The 20,955-nt window shown below is 42.2% G+C and overlaps 1 protein-coding gene across 1 annotated transcript in view; it reads right to left on the bottom strand.

Annotated features, from left to right (window-relative positions):
* The window catches only part of Wdr64 (WD repeat domain 64), an 89,814-nt gene that overhangs the window by 22,645 nt on the left and 46,214 nt on the right, over positions 1 to 20,955 (bottom strand). Inside the window, exons 11-19 of the mRNA XM_075987578.1 lie at positions 17,964 to 18,090; positions 14,889 to 15,037; positions 14,386 to 14,509; positions 12,267 to 12,442; positions 9,463 to 9,642; positions 6,781 to 6,911; positions 3,058 to 3,159; positions 1,845 to 1,914; positions 948 to 984 (exon numbers count right to left, since the gene is read on the bottom strand). Coding sequence (XP_075843693.1) covers positions 948 to 984; positions 1,845 to 1,914; positions 3,058 to 3,159; positions 6,781 to 6,911; positions 9,463 to 9,642; positions 12,267 to 12,442; positions 14,386 to 14,509; positions 14,889 to 15,037; positions 17,964 to 18,090 — 1,096 coding nt within the window. The remainder of the gene's footprint in view (positions 1 to 947; positions 985 to 1,844; positions 1,915 to 3,057; positions 3,160 to 6,780; positions 6,912 to 9,462; positions 9,643 to 12,266; positions 12,443 to 14,385; positions 14,510 to 14,888; positions 15,038 to 17,963; positions 18,091 to 20,955) is intronic.

Genomic DNA, 20,955 nt, shown 5'->3' with positions numbered 1-20,955 from the left:
AAATTCTGCACGTGGTGGCTAAACCTTATAAAAGTTTTGAAACATCTAGAATATCTTATAAAACTAGCATAAATTTTAGCAAAATGCATTGAACACTAAGAAGTTCAGTAATATTTTATATTTTAAAAACCTAGAGTTAGCAGCTGGTCGGTGGTGGTTGCGCGCCTTTAATCCCAGCACTCGGGAGGCAGAGGCCACTCTGTGAGTTCGAGGCCAGCCTGGTCTACAAGAGCTAGTTCCAGGACAGGAACCAAAAGCTACGGAGAAACCCTGTCTTGAAAAATCAAAAAAAAAAAACCCACTTAGAATTAGCATAAAAGGCAACATTTGTTTTTGTTCATGTTGAGAATGTTTCTGGACGTGCCGTCCTTTTAAAATTAGCATATATTAAGTATTGATAATAACAGGTCTTATGAAAATCTCACCTATGTGTAGCATATGTATTAGTCATATTTACTCTGTATTACTCCTTCTCATTCCCTCTCACTCCCCTTGAGCCCCTTAAAATGCATCATTTTAATATTCTTCCCATTAGACCAACCTTTGGGGGTCACACATCAGATATCCTTCCTGCCTGTCAGATATTTACCTTGCGGTTCATAACAGTAGCAAATTTACAGTCATGAAGTAGCAACAAAATAATTTTATGGTTGGGGTCACCACACCATGAGGAACTGTATTAAAGGGTTACAGTGTTAGGAAGGTTGAGAACCACAGTGTTAAGACTATCTAGACCCCAAACACTTCAATATTCAGTTACAGAAAGGGCACATCAGGAATATTCTATCACACAAAGTCGCTGTTGCAGAGGAGCTAGTCTGAACTGTAGCTCCATGGAAGAGCGCTGGCCCAGCCTGTGTGAGGTCCCAGGCATGATCCCCAGTGCCACAAAGCAAAACACAGACAGAATCAGCTGCTTAGTTCTAAAGGACAGAGCTGATACTGACCTTTGACTTCGGTGTCATGGATACTTTGTTTGCTTCCCTGAATGGAGAAGAGAGAGAAAGCGTTTCTGTGACATTGTAAGCGGATGGGACCTACTAAAGAGGGGCAGCTTCTGCAGAGCTGAGCTGACATTTCTCAGTACTAATGTTAAAAGTCATTTTACAATTATTTCTTTGAAATAAGGTATTGTAGAGATTTTCATAGTCATAAGTAGAAGAGCTATAAAACAACGGCATTTCCTGATCGGTGGCTTGCACTTGTGACTGGTTAAACCCACAGCGCATGCCCAATTCTTGGTGCGTACTGTCTTTAATTCTACTGACAACCACACAGGTGTCTTTATTCCCCCAATCTTACCCATAACGGAGCAGAAACTCAGCTTTAGTGACAAGGCTAGAAATCAGGCAGTGTACAGAGGACTCAGATTTAGGCATGGCTCTGCTTGACTTTTCTATCTGTGTTGTTTTCTTTCTACCACACTAGCGCTTTCAAAATAACTTTTGCATGAAAATTTGACTTAATAAATTCTGATTAGAGAAGCACTCTGCAAAAATATGTAAAATTACAACTGAGAGGACAGAAGGCCACTGCATAATATTATGGGCTGTGATCTACTTATACCATATGTTTAATATGATAGCAGAGAAGAGAAGCTCAAAATACTGGGTTATTTTACAAGCTTAAAAACAATAGGTGTAACTTATTGATTCGCTTATTTATCACAGATCATGAATCAGTTGTTTACATATGTGAAGACCTTGAAAAGTAAAGAAAATCAATGTAGTCATTGATTTTTAGAGAAAGCAAAGATTTTGCCTATACGCACAGATGTACTCCAAGAACCACTAGTTCTGAACCGCTGCTTCTAACAGGAAGATGCTTCTCTGCCGTGAGCTTACCTTGCTGCTCTGTGGACCCTTGCTTGAGTCACATTGGGTTGACGAGCAGATGGAATCCTGACTTGATCTCCTGCACAGGGATGGAGGAGACACAGGATAGAACATTCAGAAAACCCACAGAACTTGGAGTGCCCTCTGCTCCACTTTCAGGGGGTTATTTCCTTCTCATACCTGGAAATATCGCACTCATGCATGAGGCCAGTTATACCTTACATCCAGTACAAAAAAAATGCTCCCTAGTGTGGTGTTACAGGAGAATGCTGGGGACCTCAGCATTGTCTCCCCAGGCCTGGCTTGTCTCACCTTTAACACTAGATTGAGCCACTGAGGGTCAGAAACTGAGTGCAGGGTAGATGGCAGCAGGTGCAGACAAACCTGCTAACTTCTTGCACTATGCTTCTGTTTTTGTTTTGTTTTGTTTCTTCTGGCTTGATCCTGTCTCTTCTACGTTTTGTGGCCATGGACTGAAAAGTAGCTTATGTACAAAGGACAGGCCCTGATAATATTCTCCAAAGACTTTTGATGTAATTTTAAGACAATATATAGGGAAGGTGCTAGACCCCTACTCACCACCAAGTGAACCCTAACGATAGCAGAGAAACCTTCAAATTCCCTCTAGAAATTTGTTTAACACTGTTGCTTATAAGGACAGACTCCTAAAGCAAATATAAGTACAAAATAGAAAAGAAGCGTATTAGTAATTTACCAAACAATGCTCTGCCCTTGATGGAGTGGTTGGAGATTACCCAGTTATACTGGATAGCATATGAAATCCGCAATGCTTTTCAGTTTGTTCCCTCCAAGACCTAAATTTTCTGCACACCTGTGGTGACTGTGTTAAGTTTTGCTAAAAGTCAGATCCAACGAGCATTTCCCATTTCTATTTCTGTTGTAAAGGGACATCGGAGGGTGACATGGTAAGGGTTTACACAGTGCAGTGACATGGTAAGTGTCTACATAGTGAGGCTAACCTGGTAAGGTCTACATAGTGAGACACATGTACTGAGGGTCCACACAGTCAGGTTGACATGGTAAGGGTCTACCCCACCAACATGTCAGACCCCTAAATATGTTACAGTGAGGAAAGTTGAAACAAAGGGGTCATGTTCCTTCAGCTGACCTTTCCTTAATGCTGGGATATGGGCATCTCATGTCACCTACCTGGGTTCCAGATAGCACTATGGGACCACGGGACCACGAGGGTCTGAGTTACCTTACACAGTCAGGAGGTCGGAAGAGGAACATTATGTCATTAATCCGGAATCGTTTGGGATCCAACTCAGGGTCAGTAGAGAAGCAGTCCTCGGGCCGGTATCTGCAAACAAGCATGGCCTTGCCTAGTCAATGGCAGGAACCGTGAAACTCCTCACACTGTCCTAAATCCCGTGCAGATCTAGTGACTTAGAATGTTAACATTTTGTGCTGGGTGGTGGTGGCAGCATACACCTTAAATCCCAGCTCTTGAGAGGCAGAGAGAGGTGGATCTCTATGAGTTCAAGGCCAACCTGGTCTACAGGGTGAGTTCCAGGACTGCCTAGGCTACACAGGGAAAACCCATCTCAAAAAAACAAACACAATGTTATCATTGCACAGAAAGTAAAAGCCTGGGAGTGGGCTTAGTCCAGAATTGCCTCCTTATTAAGGCTTTGTAGAATCACATGATTATCAGATGAGCTACAAGTCTTTAATCCAATTAACTGGACAGATTTCCTATCTATAGGTCAGAGTGTTGCAGCCTGTAGATGGACCATTTGGACATATTGTACAGTTTAAAAAGCAGAATTCTACTCTGACCATATAAAAGCCTAGATTTTGGTGCAATGTGGTACCTAACCACAGGATCATAAAACTGAGTGGACAAGAGCAAATAATCCAGAGATTACCCTGCTCCTGCTGCTCTTGTTTTTCAGGGACCCAGATCCAATGGGACTTTCCAGGTAGTGTCTTGGGAATAGAACAATAGTCTTTTACTACCCACAGTCCACTCTAGGATGTATCTCTTAACTATCACTTTACATCCCTTAGGGCAAACTGATATCTTAGCAACATGCCCCTTTGATTTAAGAAAATTACATCTACCTATTTGAGGTGATGAATGAATGCTAAAATTTGGATCTGAAACATCTTGCAAAAACCCATATTTTAAAGGCTTGCTCCCCAGATCAGTGCCCTTTGAAGGTGTTGAGCTTTTAAGGGATGGGGTGTAGTGAGAAGTTTTCTAGTCCTTTGGACAGCAGTTCCCTAAGAGACCAGGCACCCTCTCTTTCTTTTTTACTCTCTCACTATGAGATGCTGTATCACTCATTCCTATTCTGATCTGATCTGATCTCACAGGCCCAAAGCAATGGGGTCAATTGTTCACTTGAACCTCTGAAACCATGAGTCAAAACAAACCTTTGCCTTTATTGTCTTAGATATTTGTTACAATAGCAGAAAAGGAGATTAACACAATGGTGCAGAAGTCTTGTATGGATGGGACCAAGATCAAAAAAGAAGCTTATGAATTTGATTACTTTTTTAGCTCAATACTTTTAGGTATATTTGGTCATCAATCAATCATGAAAGACATTTTTAATTAGCAAGAAACATTATTAAGTTTGAACCCCCAAATCATGGTGTTCTTGAAAGGGAAGGGCTTTTTCTCTTTGGTGAAGGAGTCAGACAAAATGAGGTATATTAATAAATGGCTGGTTGGAGGGATGGCTCAATGGTTAAGAGCACTGGTTGTTCTTCTGGTGGATCTGGGTTTAACTGCTAGCACACACATGGCAACTCACAACTGACTGTACCTCCAGTTCTAGGGGCCCTGACACTGTCTCCTGGCCTCTGTAGGCACTAGATATACATACAGACAAAACACTGATCCATATAAAATTACTTAATAAATAATATAGTGGAAATGGCCTCTACCATAAATATAAAAATAATGTTCACTTTTGTAACTGGTAAAGCTGGGAATATATTACCTTACACAGTTCTGAAATAAACTGTGTCTTCCTTTTCCAAAAGACTCCAATGATTGTAAATTTTTTTTTAAAAAGGTTCTATGTGTAAGTGTGTATGTAGATGTTCAGTGGCCAAAGAACAACCTCTGTGTTGTTTCCCTGGTACAGGACCCACTGTTAGTGCAACAGTATCTTTCATTGGCCTAGAACTTGTCAAGTAGGCTTCGATGGCTGGTAGCTAGCAAGCCCCAGGGATTCTCCTGTCCCTACTTCACCAGTGCTGGAGTTATGAGTATGTGTCACGACCATCACCTGGCTTTTACACCCTTAGGTTCAGGAATCAAACTCAGGTCTTTGAAGACAGGGTTTCTCTATAGCTTTGGAGCCTGTCCTGGAACTAGCTCTTGTAGACCAGACTGGCCTCGAACTCACAGAGATCCTCCTGCCTCTGTCTCCTGAATTCTGGGATTAAAGGTGTGCACCACCACTGCCCTGCTGACCCTACTGTTTTAAAATAGTCATCTGCCTATAGAAAGGGGACATGATGTAAAACCTACCACTGTTGTGTTCTTTTATTGAGTACTTGCTTTGCATGTATGCCTTGGAAAAATGCCTGGTTCTTAAGCAAGAAGAACTGCTACCTTGAAACTGGAAATAGTTCAGGACAGCTGGCCCCTCTTTTTATGGTGGCATTAGCACAGATGTTTTTCATCTATCTTCTTCTCAAGAGTGAGTCAGATACAAACTGACACCTTCAATGTGAGCACTGTTCATAAGAATGTGAGGAACTGTACAGTGTGTGTCGACATACGTATCAGATGACAAGTATACAATACTGAAAAAAAACCCAAGGAAAAGCACTGAATGTTAGGATGGGGCCAACCTTTGGTGAAAAGGGGTACGGTTCAGGTACAGTAGTGGATAATGCCCTCTAATTAGTGGTGGAGATTTCTTATACGTTTTCTTCTTTTCCCTTTTCATTTTCCATTGTTTTCCATTCTACACCCCTCTTCTCCAAGCTAAACTTGATCTTATTTTTGTTTATTAAGATTATCGACCATTTTGTTTCTGAAAATAAGTCCTGTGATTAAAGGGTGCCCATACGACGTCCCAGTACACACCTTTTAAGTACACAAGTGGAGACGGCCTGTTACAGTCCAGCCATACAGATGATACATTATGTTAGTTCCTTTCAACCAATGTCAGGAACACTCAGAGGTGGCTAATTGGGGAGAGTAAACATGCCACTCGTGGTCCAGAGCATCTCAACAGAACTGGTTGAGAACCAGGATGCACTTGTGACATTGGCCCTTGCTACAGTCATCGTGTAATAAATTGGATATGCTGATGTGAAGGAGAAGGGAAAGCCCTCTAGCTTGCTGTCACCATTTGTCTTTTATAGGTGAGTAAACACTGGGGCACTAGGAATAGAGAGGGAGGAGAAGCTTGAGGGAGGGGCAGGTCATGAATTGTGAAGCTTGACATGAATGGCAAATGATCAGATGGGATATGCCAGTAGATGATTGGATATGTGTACTAAAGCTTGTGGCTATTGGTGTGTCAAGTTATTACACATTTCAAATATTTGTTGGGGATAGAGAGAGGGCTCCGTGGTTAAGAGTATTGGCTGCTCTTTTGGAAGACCCAGGTTTGATTGCTAGTATCGACAGGATGATTCAACCATTTCAGGGGATTCAATGTCCTCTTCTGGCTCCAGGCATCCATATACATAAAATAAAATTTTAAAAATTAAAAGCATTTATTGAAGTCATAATTTAAACATGGAAATATCATATATTTATGCAAAGGAGACAGCTTTTGGGTATACAAACGTTTAAGGTGTTTTTTGTGTAATTATAGAACTTAGACACTCAGAACACAGTATATTTATGAACATAACCTCCAGGAAAGTCCTTCCTTGAAGGCATTACTTGCTATTTAGACTCTTATGCAGTAAAACTCCTATTATTTAGGGCAAAGTCAACACTTACATTTCTTTGACAGTAGCTGTTACAAAATTCCATAAGATAATCATGCCATTTAAGGTTCCACAAGCTATCAAATTGTATCCCTCTAATTGAAACAAATCAATGCAGTTCACCTCAACGTCAACAGCAGGATTCTGAAGAAAAAGGACACAGATTCAGACTGGTGGGAATGCAAAGTCAGCCTAATTCCAATATTATACAGGCACACTATAATTGTAATCAACTGGAAGCCGCATAGTAGTATGTTCAAAGTCATTGAGCATGAATTTACTACCCCCCCATTGCCTTTAGCATTAGAAAAGTTAGCTTAGATAATTCATTGGAACAACAAAAGCATTCTTCCCTTCTCTTCTGGCCCCTTTTCATTTAGCCTTACTCTGCTTTACCAACCATTAAAGTATTTCTAGTTCTTTTTGTATCCCCTTCAGTCTTCTTGGGGGAAAAAGAACAGTTCACATTAGCTGTCTCCACTAACACGCCCGTCTTTCACTCCACAAGCCCATCTTTGCGGAAGTCTTTTCTACGTATTGCCAGTTAGTTATGTTCTTCTTTGCAGGTATCTTACCTTGGATATTTTCTGAGCATCTTAGGTTCTTGGAATAGAGAATCAAATATGATGTCTGTGGTCTGAAATATGTATGAGAATTTAAAGTACCTAGATGAAGTGTAAATTACCAAGCAATCTCAAAATGCCATGGTGAGGACACAAACGGCTATCCATTTAGCCATGTCTCCAGCCCCACTTCTGCTGCCTTTCCTGATTTATCATCTAAAGTGATCGCTTTTCAGGTCTTTGTCACCTGTGCAATTGCTTGACTAGTGACGTGGTTCCAACTCACTGTGCACTCATCTTCCTGCTATTATCGGCTATGCACAATGTTTCATACAGCATATACATATGTCCAAACCTGTTTCAAATGACAGAGTTGGAAGAGATAGGCTAGACTCCCTCTCCAAAATATGGAGAATTGTGTGTATTAATTTCAAAGCCCTTTAATCTAATAATAAAATATTTTATTGAAACTACCAATGCAGTCCAAGTTCAGTCAGTGCTATGCTGACATTTGCTTCAATATGAGAAAAAACAATATCCAATATCTTTTCTATATTAAAATGATCCAATAGACAGTTTTCAAATTCTTTAAGACAAGCCCTGTAATTTTCTTGTGAGTTACATCACAGTTATTTCACTAGTGATAAGCGAGAGCCTGAAAGCTTCCTTTGATTGGTTCTTCTATAGTCTGCAGTCTTCTTGTAGGCTTTGGTATCTGCCCATTGGTCCCTGAGAAAGCTGAGATGTTGAGGCACTTCAAGCTCATATTAGAAATAAAGTTAGTGAAGAGACATTTAAAACAATCAAAGGCTTAAATATTTTTAAAAACAAACAAACATATAAATTGACCTCTTCCTTATTTCCCTATCCTCGGTCTCAACCAAAGACCCTGGCTATTCATCATGTATGTACATGCAAGCATGTCACAGAACTTACTTTCTGAAGAGACTGTCTATCAGGTTGTGTATTTCAATATCTACAGATAGTCATAAGATATTTTGAATGGTCTCTGCGCTCTAGCAGTTATGCATGTTTTAGTGGTTACACACAAACATCCTGAGACAGTTCTGTGGTAGCAAAGGGATATGGGGCTGATATGTATCATGATACGGTCATATCTCAAAAAATAGCTATATGAGGGCAACAACACACATATATAATGGGAGCCTCTGTTGTAAACGTGGAAAATAGATTTATCCTGGAAAGAATCAGGTAGGTGTTCACATGACAGGTGCCTGGGGTAATGGTGATAATCTACGTATTGACAGAGGTTGGGGTTGTGCAAGATTCTGAGTGGGCAGGGGAGGGGCTCACAAGCCCTCACCCCTAATTAAGGATTAATGGACAAGAAGTCATTGCTTTTTACTGCTGAGTAGCACTCTAATATGTATATATTCCATACTTTCTTCATCCATTCTTCCATTGAAGGGCATCTAGGTTGTTTCCAGGTTCTGGCTATTACAAACAATTCTGCTATGAACATAGTTGAGCATATACTTTTGTTGTATGATAGGGCATCTCTTGGGTATATTCCCAAGAGTGGTATTGCTGGGTCCAGGGGTAGGTTGATCCCGAATTTCCTGAGAAACCGCCACACTGCTTTCCAGAGTGGTTGCATAAGTTTGCATTCCTACCAGCAATGGATGAGTGTTCCCCTTTCTCCACAACCTCTCCAGCAAAGGCTATCATTGGTGTTTTTTATTTTAGCCATTCTGGATGGAGGTGGGTGGTCCTTGGACTTCCCACAGGGCTGGGAACCCTGATTGCTCTTTGGGCTGACGAGGGAGGGGGACTTAATCTGGGGAGGGGGAGGGAAATGGGAGGCGGTGGAGGGGAGGAGGCAGAAATCTTTAATAAATAAAAACAAAAGGATTAATGGACAGTTGATGGCTTCTTGGAGAAGGAGGAGAAACAATTTTCTTTAAAGGCATAGCTCTTGGTAGGTAAACCATGCTTCCGCTGATGGCCCCATACCCAGAAGTATATGAACATCACAAATTGGGAGTCTATGGATTGTTAAATTTAAAAAAAGACACAAAGTTAGGGCATATAGAGGTAGGGGTGGAATATGATCAAAATACATCGTATGGAACTTTCAGCGAAAATATTTTTTAAAAAGAATCAGAACATACATTACTAGTTTGTTGAGTGAAGCTTTTCTGGACGATTAACTCAACATCTGGGAAAGGAATGGCCATCGCCCTTTCTTTAGCTGACACCTTCAGATGTACAATATGGCTTCCATACTGTAGGTAAGGCATGGCATCAGGCAGCTCCCATATCACCATGAGGAAGAGGTCATCCTCTTTTCCCTGGAGCCAAAGAAATTTAGTAAGTGAAAAAGAAAATTCAATGTATCATTTCCGTTGAGCTGTTCTTAAATAAAGCAAACGCAGAAGGGTACCCAGTCATCCTGCATCATCAGCTCTCAAGCTCTGGCTTCTCACTCACAATATCATTTTCTTTGCGTCTCACTCCTTATAGTAACCAGAAATCTGCTATCTGTCATGAAAGTTTTATTATCTCTACATGCACATGCTTTAATCCATTTCGGCACCTGCTGGTTGGCTGGATGTCAGATTGACACAAGCTAGACACCGTTTAGAAGAGTGAACTTCATTGAGAAAATGTCCCCACCAGATTGGCCTGGGGACACACTTGCAGGGAGTTTTCTTTACTGATGATTGATGTGGGAAAAACCCAAGCAACTGTGAGTGGTGCCACCCCTGGGCTGCTGCTCCCAGAAGAAACCGTGCTGAGCAAGCAGTCAGCAGAGTCTGCCTGTGGCCATTGCAGTTCATGCTTTGTGCTCCTGCCCCGACTTGCTTCAACAACAGGCTACAGGCTGTTAAGATACAATGACTCCTTCCATCCACAAGTTCATTGTTTTTTTAATTTTTTGCTTGTGTTTTAACAAGGCAATAGAAAGCCTTACTAAGGCAATATGATATTGCCTTTCTACCTTTATTCATTCATTTTCTTTCTATTTTCATATGTATGTTGTACTTATATGTGTGCGTGCATGTTTGCTCTGTATATGTGTGTATGAACACATGGAATCTCTCAATCAAATCCACACATGAATGTGAGATTGAGATAGGAGGGATGCACCTTACAGTTTTATTTGCTTTTGTATTATGATCATTTATTCTGTATAGTTTTTTCTTAATCATTATTGTTAGTGATATTGTTAAGTTTTTACTTCGGTATGGGTGTAACAACCCAAAATTTTAAGGCTGGTCCTTTTGCTAAAAGAACAGGGACCCTTCCAAAATGAAAAGTGGCTATGGTGGGGCAAAGATGAGTGCTGGGGAGTGAAGACACTGATTTGCACCTCTAGTTCTTGTGTGATCTAAGTCTGGGGGATAGATTCCTGTTTTCATTGACTTTTTCTTCAACTGGTGGATGGATAAAAGCTCTTGCATTATTTAAAGCCTTGAGGCTTCTGTTTTTCGTTTCTCTGTTTCTCTCTCTCTCTCTCTCTCTCTCTCTCTCTCTCTCTCTCTCTCTCCAAGCTTAGTTTAATGTTCTGCACCGAAGACCAGAATAACCAATGTGTAAGTGTCTAGGGCAGAAACCAAAACATTTTTGATATGTGATGGTCTCATGTATCCCTGTCTGATCTTGAACTCACTGTGCAGCCAAGGATGATCTTGAACTTCTGCTTCCACTTCCCAAATGTAAGAACTGCATGTGTGTACCAGCATGCCCAGCTTATGTGGTGCTAGATATCAAACCTAGGGCTTCGTGCATGCTTAAGGCGAGGACTCTACCAACCCAGTCGCATCCCAAGTACAGAATCATGACTCATTTTGCAGCCTTTCAAGTACAGTGAGCATAGCTTGATTACAGCAACTTCCAGAAGGCAAGTGACATTGTGTTTTACGTGGACTGCCAAAGCATTATTCCTCCGGTCACATTTTGGGCTAAGCAGACAATAAGGGAAGAATCTCCCGACTGGGGAAGATGTCCCCTTCCCACTCTCAGCTAAAAGGATTAGCCATCCCAGTGGATGTTTGTACTTCATCTGCAATCCTCTTCAAGACTTATTTTCTGTTCTTAGCTTCCAGAGGAGAGCAACAAAGGCAATGTTAGTCCTTGAGTTCTAGCTGACTGGGTGAGGGCCAAACAGCCAAGATAAATGATGTTGGCTTCTTTTTAAATTTGAAGAAGGCATTAGTATTCCTAGGTGGTAATAGATTCACAGAAAAATAAATTATCCTATCTCAAACCTCCCCTGAACAGCCCTGAGCAGATTGCACCATTAACCTTAAAATAATGACTTTGTAAGTCATTTTGGTGAGGAATGGAAAAAGTGACTCGAGCATCTTTGAATGCTTGATGGGCCACAAGGGACAGAATCTGCTGGGGAGCCTTCTTGAGGAGTCGAGAATTATTGCCGAGGTAGGGTGTGAGCAATGATAGCAGTGGTAGAGAGATGTGTGTCAGCTCAACCTTTCTGACACCCATTTTAGGGGATCCCTAATGATGCTGAAGCAGAAATGTGACGGGTGGGATGCTGGGCCTGGAGAGCTGTGATTTTTCAATTTGCTTGGACTTGAGCAAAGCTGGTTACTAGCATCACTGGAAAGTTAGCTGATAAGCATAACCCTCAACTGACTAGAGAGAGGGGAGTTGAATGGGACTGGAGATGTAGCTCAGTTTGTAGATTACTTGACTAATATGCTTAAAGCCATAGACTCAATTCCTAGGATCACATAGACTGAGCAAGGGGGCAGGATGAGTGTGGTGGTGTCTGTACTTGGGAAACGGAGATAGGAGAATCAAGAGTTTAATATCAGGCTGGGCTACATGAAACCATAAAGAGAGAGAGAGAGAGACAGAGACAGAGACAGACAGAGGTAGAGAAACGATCACCATTGGATTTCCCCCAAGAAGACTGTCTGCAGAACAAGCATGGAAGTGGGATTCAAACCTGGATCATCTTGATAGTCCCGCTGCGCTCCAAGGCGAGGACGAGGTGCTGGTGCTTCACCTGGGCCTTGAGGAAAAACAGGCGCAACAGCCCGTGTTCCTCCTCTGTCCAGTCTTTCCCTTCCGGCAGCATTTTCATCTCCTGCCCACTGCCAAAGTCCCAGATCTTAGCTGTTCCTGAGGGCATGGAGGAAAGGCTTTGTGGGTAAGATGGTGTGCAGACAACCTGGCTCTTAACTCAGGGGACACTGATCCTGTTGAAATGCATGCTGTATTTATTTCCTACTAAGACTGTCTGCTGAGTCTCCCCAGTCTTTCCTTGCATGGTTTGTCACAGGCTGATTCAAGTGAGCAGAACAGGAAGGTGTCTTGAAAGCAATGGATGTCTGCATTGGTTTGGATGAGTGTTTCCCAAAGCTTTGAGTGTTGAAGGTTTGGTTTCCATCTTGGTACTATTAATGGAACCTTAGAGGGTGGGAATGAGGTCCCAGGCTCATCTATGGAGTCTCTTAATCTTTATGCCTGAAAACCTATGTCCATTCATTCTATCAGCTAGCTTGTGAGGAAGCATTTATTTTACAAATCTACCTGAGAATAAATGCATTCTGGGTAGTGAATGGTCCCATACACTGTCTAATCTAGAGCAAGTAGATATTTTGTAGGCATCCAGAAGAAGATGAGGTAGGAAGGTGGAGGGGCAGAGTTTAGCTTTCTACTCAGTGTCTGCTTCTCCCCTAAGTCCAACATCTCTCCATGACTGTCTTCAGCACTAACACTGTTGGGCATGCAGTGATTTGACTGTTTGCCCTCTGCCAGGCTGCCTCCATCATTTATTTGCTCATTACCAATATCAGACATTAATTATACCCATGATGCCCTGCAGTGACAAGAACTACCTAGTATACCTTGCACAGTGGCAAGAACTACATGAAGGCAGGAGAGTCAGCCCCGCCCCTTTGCTGCTTACTACATACACGGTGAGATAGCCTGGGCAGTGCTGGAGAGCTCGCTCTGGTGTTAAGGATGAAGGAGAGCTGGTGGGCTGACCAACCAAGCAACCACCCCGACGCAGAATCAGGGCTATAAGTTGGCCCATACAATCATCCACCCCATTTATGATCTGTGGGAGCACAGAAGGGGATCGTCCTGCAGACCCAAAGTTACAGGGTCTCCATGACATAGGACAACAGGATACCCCAAAGTAGCCCCAGTGAGGGTCCAGTATTGACGATGCAGAAAAAAAACAAAACAAAACCAGAGACCTTAAGCCAGACCAGTGACTCAATGCAATGAACACTTGTAATTAACAATACATGAACTAAAATTACATGGATGTCGCGAGTGCCTGTGGCATGGCGAGGTTGCTTTCCTCTGCATCGCTCTGTAAGGAAGAACACTGTCCCTGTGCATTGTATGCCAATGCATTCCCTCACCTTGATGCTGCACTCATGATTGCATTCCTGCTGTGTTTTCTGCTGTTCACATTTTCAAATATCCGACTTTCACATCGGGTGCCCACTTGTTCCATCAACTGGTTCATGAGGAAGCATTTACTTATCAAGTGTGCCCCGGAATAAATAGATTCTGCATAGTGCACGCAGCTGGTCACTCTGTCTACTCTAAGGCAAGCGGATCTTTTGTGGATGCTCAGAACAAGATGCAGTGGAAAGATGAGGCAGTGTGCAGCTCTCTAGTTCCTACAAGTGCTCCACAGAGGAAAAACTATGAAACACAACCACGCCTAAGCCCCACAGTCCCTCAAGTTCGATGTGCCTTCCTAGAGCCTAGGCATAGATGTGCATCCAGTAGAGAACTCTATTTTTTTTCAGTTAGCTCACAGAGTAGTGGGTTTCATCATGGTGTTTCCATACACATGGATCATTATGTGAAAGGCTTTGGCACACAGTTGCAGCAGCCACGTGAACAGAACGTAACTTACGTCCATACCCAGACATTAGTGGCCATGAAACAGACTTGATTTTCACCCAGGCCGTGCTATCTCTCTGGAATGTCTGTATGTCAGCCTAATTCACACTAAACCTTAAACCCCCTAAACTTAGGAATTCCTGCACAAATTCTCAGGATACCCGGAGATGTCATATTCTGAACACTAGGCTCACCATTATATGCTCCTGTGGCAAAAATAAATCCACTTTCATCAATAGCCGCACAGGTTATTTCAATATTGAAGCCATGAGGGTCTAGAATTTGGTATATTTGGAGGCCCGTCTCAAGTTCCCATACCTATAGAAGAATAAAACATCAGTAAAACCCAGGTGTTCCATACATCTGCCCTTCATTTCTGAGCAGTTTTTACCACTGTCAAAGTTTTCAAATTAGTTCTCTACACACCTTCCCCAGCGCCCTGCCCACACATATACCCTTTCCAAACACACTAATATATAAATAAAATATGGTTAAATTTTCTGTTTTTAACCAAACATGTGGCTTGAACTGGCTTGAAACACTTCTTTATCATGTATTCCTGATATAGCTTAAAGAACTTCAATATATTGTCTCAGTCTATTCTACCGCTACATATGAAATCCTATGTTTTACCTATTGGAAGACAGCATTTCACTTGCTCAGCCTTTTTCTGCCTAGAGAGTCCTTACACACTCACCTTGATTACAGACTCTGAGCAGATAGTGAGCACTTGATGGAAGTATTTGTTGTACAGCATGACATTGATTTCTCGTTCGTGAGTGTGAGGAATCTGCTTTGTGTCCTGTACCATCCTGGTCAATGGATACATGTCTATAACGCTCGATCCTGGAAAGGAAGGAAAGAAGGAGGTCATCACAATGCTGGGTGTGTTTGATAGTGCATCCTTGTATTCCATGCTTTGGAGACTGAAACAGGAAGACCATGGGTCCCAGGCCAACCTCATCTGCATAGTGACATAGTGACATTCTTAAAAGTGAAATGAAGTAAAGAATGAAAAATTTTGCAAAAGCATCTCATCCCTAAATTGTCATTACCAGAAATCTGGAATTTCACAGAGGATATGACCCAACCAGCTAGGGTTGGAGCCAGCCGGTCAGTGAGATTAGAGTATAAAAGATCAGTGCCTTAGCATTTACTAGGTGAGACGATTGTGGCCTCCTCCAGAGCATCTCTGGCAAACACAGCAAATAAGATGCAGCCAGGGGAAAGCATTCATTGGAGATAAATGGAGATTATCTTTCAAACACAGGTCATTCTGAACCCTGTTTTTCTAGTCTGCTCTCTGTTCCTGACTGCGTGCCTCTCCAACGTGTGCACGCTGGTGATGCTGTCCACAGCCGTCTGCTGAATAGAGGTTTGTTCTGGCGATTGGAATGAGTCAGAGAGTTCTTCAAGCCAACAGATGATAACACGTGCTATGAACACGGTCTGATTAAATAGAATGAATGAGAATGATTGCAGGCCAGTGATTGCAACATCAATAGTAAAATTAATTTCCAAATTTTAGCTTGGCCAGGGCACTGACTGGGAAGCAGGATTCTTGCATTTTCCTATGGGTATGACTTAAATCTCAAAATCAGGATCTTGTGTGCTTTAGTTTGTGCAATGTCTAGAAATACTGATAAAAATTATCAAACCACTCTGTAGTTCATTTTTATTTATTTAGTTAGTTTTTTCAAGTCAGGGTTTCTCTGTGTAGCCCTGGTTGTCCTGGAACTTACTCTGTAGGCCAGGCTGGCCTCAAACTCAAAGATCCGCCTGCCTCTGCTTCTTAGAGACTTGTGCCACCACTGCACAGCACATTCTGGAGTTCAAACAAAAGCAGATGTTCTGAGAATAGGAAGCTTCTTCCTACTTTATTGATGTGGCTATCAATTTGTCACCAAGGATGCAGCGGTGACTTTCTCACATCATTCCAGAAAAACTCTCCAAGTCTTAGCAGCAGTTACCACGGTGTTTAGATTTTGTGACGCAGCCTGTTCATATGTACAGGACTGAGATAGCTCATCAGGTAATGTTACTCAATTCAAGCACCCCTGCCAGGAAACGTGAGAGAGATGGAAGGCCACTGGGCTCTCAAAGGCACACTTGGAGCATCTCCGTAAACCCCTAAACACGATACCAACAGTTTACATGACTGGGTCTGCCTGTGAAGAGCTGATGCTTTTCCGCCCTTTTGGCTAGTTATCATACAGCAAAGGAAATAATGCCGGGGAAAGAACGAATGCAGACGCAGGAGTCAGAAGTTCTGAGATCGAGTCTCAGCTATGACCTGTCCGAGGTTTGGCTTGTGCATTTGGGAAACTTCAGTGAAGGATTCCAGCCTCAAAGGGTGACTGCACAGAGGAAACAGAGTAAAAAGACAACACATAGCTGTGGTCATCATCACCGGCGTATTGATGACGGCACTGACAGTCACAACGTGTTCACCAAGCACTGAGTGCAGAGTTGCTGCCCACATGGCTCAGAAAACTACTCTACCTGATGTCACAGGAATCTAAGCACAAATGAATACACTTGACCTAATCCTGATGTCAGCTGAGAGCTGCGCTTTTTAATTATTGATTGATTTTATGTGCATTCGCGCTTTGCCTACATGTATGCTTGTGTGAGGACTTGATGGCTGCACTTTTAATGATCAGGCAGTACACAGAGCTCAGTAGTTTGCAAACAGGAGCACCACCAAAAAGTATATAAAAGTGGAAAGAATTCTTGGCTTTACTATTCTCCATCTTCTTTGTCTCGGTATTTTAGCCCTTCTTTACGCTGATGATAATTGGGATGAAAATGCTGAGCCCAATAATCGAGCAGGCAAGTTCTGTGTGAAGAGGTGACATCTGTGAATAGTCATTAATGCATTCATTTCAGATGGGAACACATAGAGAAGAAGCATTCACAGCCGAAACTAAGTTCTCTTTTACAGGGTGGAAAAATTATTTATTGAGCATGAAGTGATGGTTCTCTTCTAACCCAGGACAAATAAACAACACCAAATTAAAAATAATTATGTTCCCCAACAGAGACAGCACCAATCACTTCCCTGCCTTAATTAATCCCTCAGGAACTCAGTGCAGGTGGTCAGTGGTAATATGCTTCGGAAAGGCAATTCTGGCTCAGTGCTCCAGAGGGTAGAGCTGCTATTAATATAGCCAGTTTTCTTCTAAAGGCTGAAGGCTGTGCATGTGAACAGTAGCCATGCTAAATGCCTAACAAAGTTCTTGAAAACCCTTAAAACAATTTGGCAACCAATGCGTTGTATTTAGGACCCATCTTCCTGGCCTCTGGCCTCTCTCTCTCTCTACTGTTCTTTATCTGGAAGCAAAGGCAGCTGAGGTCTGTGCCCACCCTACAGAGTGACCATCTCCTTACCAGAACTGTTTTGTCTCAGAAAACAAGTTCATGCTGGCATGTACCAAGGTCACCACCCTAGGAAAGTACCAATTTACTGCATTCGAGAGGCAGACGGGAGCCCAGACATAGCAACAGTGGTCCAGCTCTTTCCGCTTCACTTAGGCCATGTCCCCCTAGGTCATAAACCTAGAGAACTGACCTGGTATTTTCATAAAAGGGAGGTTGCATAGTTCATCAACTAACTTAGGATAAGAAACTGAAATAAATATTTATACTATCGCTAACCATGGTTAGTCATTTCCTTTTCTCTGTGTGCATTTTCATAGGAAGTGTTGAAAAGCTATTCTTTTTAGAACGTAAAGGATATGAGATGAATTTGCTATACGTCAAATAGACATACCTGTAATAAGCATGCCATGGTTGGCGTCATACACCATGGAGTAAATCTGCATGTCTCCTGGCCCTCCTTGGCTATCGTGGAAGACTTGCAATACTGATAGGGTCTGGATATCCCACACTCGGAAGACCTGGGGAACAAGCAGAATTCACCCATTTAAACACCATTGTTCTCACATGGGGCAGTTAAGTCTTTAAATGAATTGTGCTTTTATAAACTTGCAATGAAATGCTGTTTGGATTGTGAGCACACAGGTGCTCTGTTTCAGCTTGGCTCTTGGTTCCAATCTTGCTTATCCCCACGGAATACCCAGTGGAAAGCGTTGCTTAGAGCTTTATCTTTCGTCACTGGGTTCCCCTGTACTATTCACAATGCCCAGGAAACAGAACTAATCTAGGCGTCTGTTAAGAGATAAATGAGTAAAGACAATCTGCTACATATACATAATAGAATTTTGTAAGGCCATCAAGAAAAATGAAGTTATGACGGTCACAAGAAAATAGATGCAACTGGAAATCACGTGACGTGAAATAAGCCAGACTCAGAAAGAAAAAAAAACGACTTCATATCTTCTCTTCTATGGAAACTGGACTTTAAATTGAGAGTGTGTATCTATATGTGTATATGCAAGTCATCGAATGAGAAAGGAAACCATGGGGGAGCAGGAAGAAATGCTCATGGAATTTGGAGTCAGAGAAAGTAACAAAAGGGAAGGTTGTCTGGAGATGAGGAACCAGCTATGGGGACAGAAAGGCAGAAGTAAATGGGAAGAGAACACAATGGCACCGACGCATAAAGAGGCCATTTCTTAGGGATCTGTAATATGAGAGAAAAGACTAGCGATACCGAATCGGTCCTACGGGTGCTGGTTGTTCTCTGTCAACAGCAGTGTCTGAGGGAAGGTGTTGGTGTCAAAGCTTGGGAGAGCCGACCTAGAGCCAGTCAGCCCTGGGGAGACTTAGGAAGAAAACAAGGACAAACTGTTTCAGAAAGAGGCTGAGATGGTATAAGGGACAAGCATAGAAGATTCTCACTTTCACTATACCGATCTTGGGGTAACAGAATGGGATATTTATAAGTCGCAATTAAATCTTGCCTACGGACATGTACACATAAATTACAAAATAAATTCAGAGTCTCATAGCAGTAAGAGTTAGAATGCTCGGTTGTTTGTTTTTTTTTTTTCAAACAAATTGGGAGTGCGAGAATTAAATAAAAGGATTATTTTAGCCTTGGGAAAAAGACTGAATTATGAGGCTGATTAACTTTGAGAAAAGGGTTGGGGGAGGTAAAGGAAAGGTTTTGTCCAAAGCCCTTTGTAAGGAACAGTGAATAAGTAAAGATAAAGGGAAGCATGTTCGGATTCATCAATGACTTTTGGTTTTTCTTCCGGCAAGCTTCATGTCAGTTGCTGTTAGCCAAAGGCTTTAATATCTCCCCCCTTTGCCCTTTGATGAGTGTTTGTCATAGAATTAGCAGAGTAGAATATCTGTGTTTTAGGAGTTGGTATCAGATTCACAGGAAAGAGAACGTCCTAGTCTGAAAAGGTGCGGTGCTAACAAGAGGTGTGAACATACAGTGACGGGAACTGGCGCTTCACTCAAGTGTGATTACCAATAGAAGCGCTCTCAGTATCACTGCTGCTGGCGACAGGGAGGAGACGGGTCATTCCATTGCACTATAAGTACTCAGTGGAAGCACCAGCATCGAGACACAGCGAAAACAGCATCACTAGAGTCTATCTTTAGAAACAGAGTCATTCAAATGAAGTGAGCAATTTAGGAACAGATTAGTCTATCATATACTAAGGGAGTCCGGGATTTGACTTGCCTTTCTAAACTTTGCCTAATGGCCACAAGAAGTTAATTATTGAATCAAATTGGGTTGACCCAATAGATGGCATGATTTTACATTGCAAGAAACCTGGAAATGTGTGAGGTGATGAAACCCCTTTGAGAGTCATCACCTTGGAGAGATGGTACATTTGAGGATGGAGCATGCGTGACTGGAGTACAAAGGGTTATGTTCAACTGCACAACAAATAGATGGAAGGTATTTGACTTTGTCTCTATAGGGAATTCAATGCAAAATGTGCTTATTTGGTTGCTGACAGTCAATTGATATGCAAAAAAGTTAGCAATGTGGAACAAGACTTGGTAATTTTATTGTATCGTTCTCACATTTATCCCCTCTGTGTGATAACTGGCAAGTAAAAAAATGAGGTAAAGACATCAGCACACACATTATTTAAATATTAAACACTCAGGGGAGGGGCTCATAAATCCTCACCCCTAGTCAAGAATCTGACAGTTGATGGCTTCTAGGAGAGGGAGAGATGGGTGGGTCAACCATGCTCCTGTGGATGGTCCTACATCTAGAAGTATATGGTCAGCGCAGACCGGATTCATTAGGTTATTAAGAAAGAGAAAGACAGACAGACAGACAGACAGACAGACAGACAGACAGACAGAGAAAAACAGAGAGAGATGAGAGAAGGTAAGTTGGTAGGGAGGAGGTGGCAGTGGATCCCAGAGGAGATGGAAGAAATTTGAGATGAATATGATCACAACACATTGTACGTGTCATACACAATAGTACTTTTGCTTTAATATCTTGAGCTAAGTGAGCCTGTTGTACTTAACCCCATTTGGCTCCTTTCAAGCCGCTTCTTTGTGATACCCACCAAGCACCACGTAAACACGCCTGTAAGTTTAAACCTCTGCCCTTCTGCCTCCCTCGAGGTCCCACTTATTTGCCAAAGTTTTATTAGTTTGCTTGCTTAAACTCATTTTCCCGGTCCCCACCATTTTTATTGCATTTCGGCCTTTTGCTTTGTGAGAAGAGGGAAGCCGTCTGAGAGAGAAGCAGGAGGTGACTGGCTGCATGCCGCCACAAGGCGATAGTGTGACCTCTGCCAGTTATTGCCTAAGACTCATTTTCCCTCTCGTCAACAATTTACAGTCATCATGTGTATGTGTTCTGGGGATTCAAACTC

The sequence above is a fragment of the Microtus pennsylvanicus genome, chromosome 10, assembly GCF_037038515.1.
Source record: "Microtus pennsylvanicus isolate mMicPen1 chromosome 10, mMicPen1.hap1, whole genome shotgun sequence".
NCBI lineage: Eukaryota > Metazoa > Chordata > Mammalia > Rodentia > Cricetidae > Microtus > Microtus pennsylvanicus.
Note: the sequence above shows the minus strand (reverse complement) of the source record. Positions and strands in the feature narration are given on the sequence as shown.